This window comes from Mesoplodon mirus, assembly GCF_964341445.2.
Source record: "Mesoplodon mirus genome assembly, chromosome: 2".
In the NCBI taxonomy this organism is placed as follows: Eukaryota; Metazoa; Chordata; class Mammalia; order Artiodactyla; family Ziphiidae; genus Mesoplodon; species Mesoplodon mirus.
Genome location: NC_138977.1, coordinates 56,682,439 through 56,686,264, shown reverse-complemented (window position 1 = coordinate 56,686,264; position 3,826 = coordinate 56,682,439). Strand labels below are relative to the sequence as shown.

General features: G+C 42.9%; 1 protein-coding gene across 1 annotated transcript; it reads left to right on the top strand.

The window, feature by feature from the left end:
- Nucleotides 1–3,000: 3,000 nt before the first annotated feature.
- On the top strand, nucleotides 3,001–3,481 carry ATOH7 (atonal bHLH transcription factor 7; the record flags this gene model as incomplete). The annotated part of the gene is made up of 1 exon (XM_082644545.1): nucleotides 3,001–3,481. One exon carries the CDS (start codon nucleotides 3,001–3,003, stop codon nucleotides 3,457–3,459), a length of 459 nt encoding a protein of 152 aa, XP_082500671.1. The 3' UTR covers nucleotides 3,460–3,481.
- Nucleotides 3,482–3,826: the final 345 nt, after the last annotated feature.

Here is a 3,826-nt window from a genome sequence, read left to right as displayed (position 1 = left end):
ATTCAGTCACTAAGTTGCTCAGTGCCTTTGAACCTAATGTTTAGTCTCTGGATCTCAGTCTTCTCCTCTATAAAATAAATGGAAGGTATTAGAGCAGATTTGGAAACGTATATTCCAAGGAACTTTGTTAAAAGACCTTTCTAGGAAGGAAGGGTTCTGTGTTTGAGAAGGTCTAGGAAACGCTGGAGTCAGAAAGTTTCTTTACTCCAGGACTTCTCAGAAACTTTACTATACCAATTTTGCTTCATGACTCTTAAGCAGGAGATAGCAGATGTGTTTCCCAAATTTACTTGACAGTGGAATCCTTTTCCCCCAGAAGCATCTTTGTAGTACTAATAAATTGTCCTTCAGAATACATTTGGGCAATGAATTACTATATACCTTCTAAGGCCCTTTATTGCAGAAATACTGTCTATCCTTGGATCAATTTCATGTCACAGATATCTGCTAGTTTGTTCTAATATAGCTGTGTGGTGTGCACACTGCTGGGCTTCCTTTTTCTCTTCAAGTTGTGTTTACAATTCTCTTGGTGCACAGGCTATAATCTCACCAACCCTGAATACATGGCCTGCAAATCATGCATCTCATTAACACTTTGGTCAATAGTGTCCAGAACAGTATGTTTTTTAGGGAAACATTCCAAAGGGTAACACCGAGGAGGCTCCTTGGGGGAAACAGATGAGATAAATGAACATGAGAAATAATAGCATTAGTAGGGCTGATTTCCATGAAAACTCGAAAAAATGTATTTAACATTTTGATGACTAAACGTAGTCTCTCCTGTCATAGGACTGCTGTTCCTGACCAAGACTTTTAAGAATCACAGTAATAGAGCTGAGTGTCTCCATGCTAAGGTCTGTGTTCAACATCTGTCATGCTGGTCATTAATGTCCAATTGCATTCTATTGTCTTCATGTTACTCAACTTCATTTCATTGTCATTGCTTCAGCTGGGGATTAATCAACTATTTATGGGAAGACAGGACTTGGAGTCAGGGCAGTCACAATGGGGTTTTAGTCTCAAGCAATGGTAAGGGAAGTAAGACACAGTTAAAAGACTCCTGATTTCTGGGAGCTTGTTGATAATTTAATTAAACAAAAATATCTGAGAATAATGCCTACATAATCCATATTTCAAAAGGAGAAAGAACAAACTTGGTCTTAGTAAAGAATCCAGAAATGATTCTGGCTTGAATCTATTTGGAACTGGTTTCTTTGCCACTTTACTCTTCCTTAAGAGCTAGAAAGAAGCTGAGATAAGAGAATCAAGTTAATGGTTTCTCTATAAATCAGCACATTACTATCAATAGTGGAAATCTTGCTTCATTATTGTTCCTGAGGACAGCTGACACAACTGAAACATCCAAGTAGTATGACATATTTATAGCTTTATGAGGTGGGGGAAAAGTCTTCCACTAGGAATTATTTTTTAAAACCTCACAAATCACTTATATATTCCCATTTTGCACATGTATGCACACTATGATTAGTTTTATTAGATTTAAAAGTCAAATTAAATAATTAAGTGATTATCATCTCAATATATGTCCCGAAAACATTTATAAACCGGTGTCAGGGGGAATTGAGTATAAATTCTGACTTTGCCTAAGTATCCAAGCTCATGCAATCCAATTATATAGTAGGATAATATACATCTTTTACATACACATTAATATCTTTTTAAAACCATTTTTTAAATTGAACTATAGTTAATTTACAATGTTGTGTTAGTTTCAGGTGTACAGCAAAGTATTCAGTTTATATATATATTCTTTTTCAGATTTTTTTCCATTATAGGTTACTACAAAATATTGAATATAGTTCCCTGTGCTATACAGTAGGTCCTTGTTTATCTTTTTTATATATAGGAGTGTGTATATATTAATCCCAAACTCCTAATTTATCCCCCGCCCAATCCCTTTTTGTAACCGTAAGTTTGTTTTCTATGTCTGTGAGCATATCAATATCTTTTAATATACTGTAATAAATTATTCTGCAGAAAACAGCCAAATTATTTGCACAGTAAAATTTCAGGTCTGAAATAATATTAGGACCTCCTAGTTTGTCCCAACTTGCTTAATAGCTAAAATAAAATGAATATACTCAATTGAATACATTCAATCAGCATTGTGCAAAATTGCCACACATCTTGACAAAGCAAAATTTTCTGACACTAAACGTCTAAATATCTTAAAATTTCAAGACAAACATATTCACACAAGTGATTTCTAATAATTTTAAAACCTTGGTTCAGTTTTTGGTAATGTAAGCTGCTCGCTGATATGGGAAAGGATGAACCAAGCCCTCCGCCCACCCCCACCTTGTTATTCTTTTGGGGACAGCCCGGCCACTCCAGATGGTGTGTTAGTGTTGGACATAGCTTTGGAGAAACTTCCAACAGACGAAGGCTGTAATGTCAGGATTTTGCCGTGCGTCGTCCCCCTTCCCCCCTGCAGTTCCCAGGGTAGGAAGGTGCTGAGATGGAAGCCGAGGGACGCCCGCCCACCTGCCACCACCTGTTTCCCTCCTTCAGCCCTCTGCTATAAATTCTCCTCCTTCAAAGATTCATCCAGCACTCTCCGACAGCTACTTTGGAAGAAGCGCTCCTTTCCTCTCTGACCTTGGGGAAAGATTTTGTTTTCCAGAAAAGAAGTCTCGGGCTTTCCCAGAGGACTTGAAAGACATTTCCCGAACCAGCGACACCAATTCTGCTGCCGGAAAGTTCCCTTCTCTTTTTCAACTTCACATTGGGAAAATGACTTTCTCTTCCACATCTCAATTTCCCCTAAACTTTGGCAAGTGAAGAGACATCAATCTGGTTATCCAGTAGGACAGAGGGCGGGGCCCCGCACTCCCACTACAAACTTCGATTCCACACGGTTGCTTTGTGCATGACTTATTTGCTACGAAGAGCCAAGCTGCAGAGCGGCTCCATACACCAGCCCACGCACAGGTCCTGAGCAGACCAGAGAGCTCGGCGCCTCCCTCTGTCCAGCGGGGGATGAAGTCCTGCAAGCCCAGCAATCCGGCGGCGGGAGCGCGTGCCGCGCCCCCGTGCGCGGGCGGCGCCGAGTGCGCGGGCACGTGCTCCGGGGAGGGGCGGCTGGAGAGCGCGGCGCGCAGGCGCCTAGCAGCCAACGCGCGCGAGCGGCGCCGCATGCAGGGGCTTAACACGGCTTTCGACCGTCTGCGCAGGGTGGTACCCCAATGGGGCCAGGATAAAAAACTGTCCAAGTACGAGACCTTGCAGATGGCGCTGAGCTACATCATGGCTCTGACCCGGATCCTGGCCGAGGCAGAGCGATTCGGCTCCGAGCGGGACTGGGTCAATCTCCACTGTGAGCACTTCGGCCGAGACCACTACCTTCCGTTCGCGGGCGCTAAGCTGCCGGGCGAGAGCGAGCCCTACGGCCAAAGGCTCTTCGGCTTCCAGCCCGAGCCCTTCCAGATGGCCAGTTAGGACGCGCGACCCTGCCGGAATGAGACGCCCAGTGATCCGCGCTCTGGAGCCGTAACCTTCCCCCAAGTAGCTGGTCGGGTTATCGGTGGCGTAGGATGCATTCTTAGAATAAAATTAGCAAATTTCCAGGTTACTTTTATTCGCATCCCCAGTCCTAGGGACGCAATGACTTTATTGCTTTTCTTTTATTCCTCCTTAGTATGTTGTAGATTTCATTAATGGATCTTGGAATGGTTTTGATTGCTGAAAGTAACGCCCCCTCCCCCTTTGCTGGACTACCTTGAGAGAAAACAATCTTAAGAAAAATAGGATTAGGTTATACTGCAGGTTTAGCCCTTACTTTCTTAAACTTTGTAAGTTTGTCCTG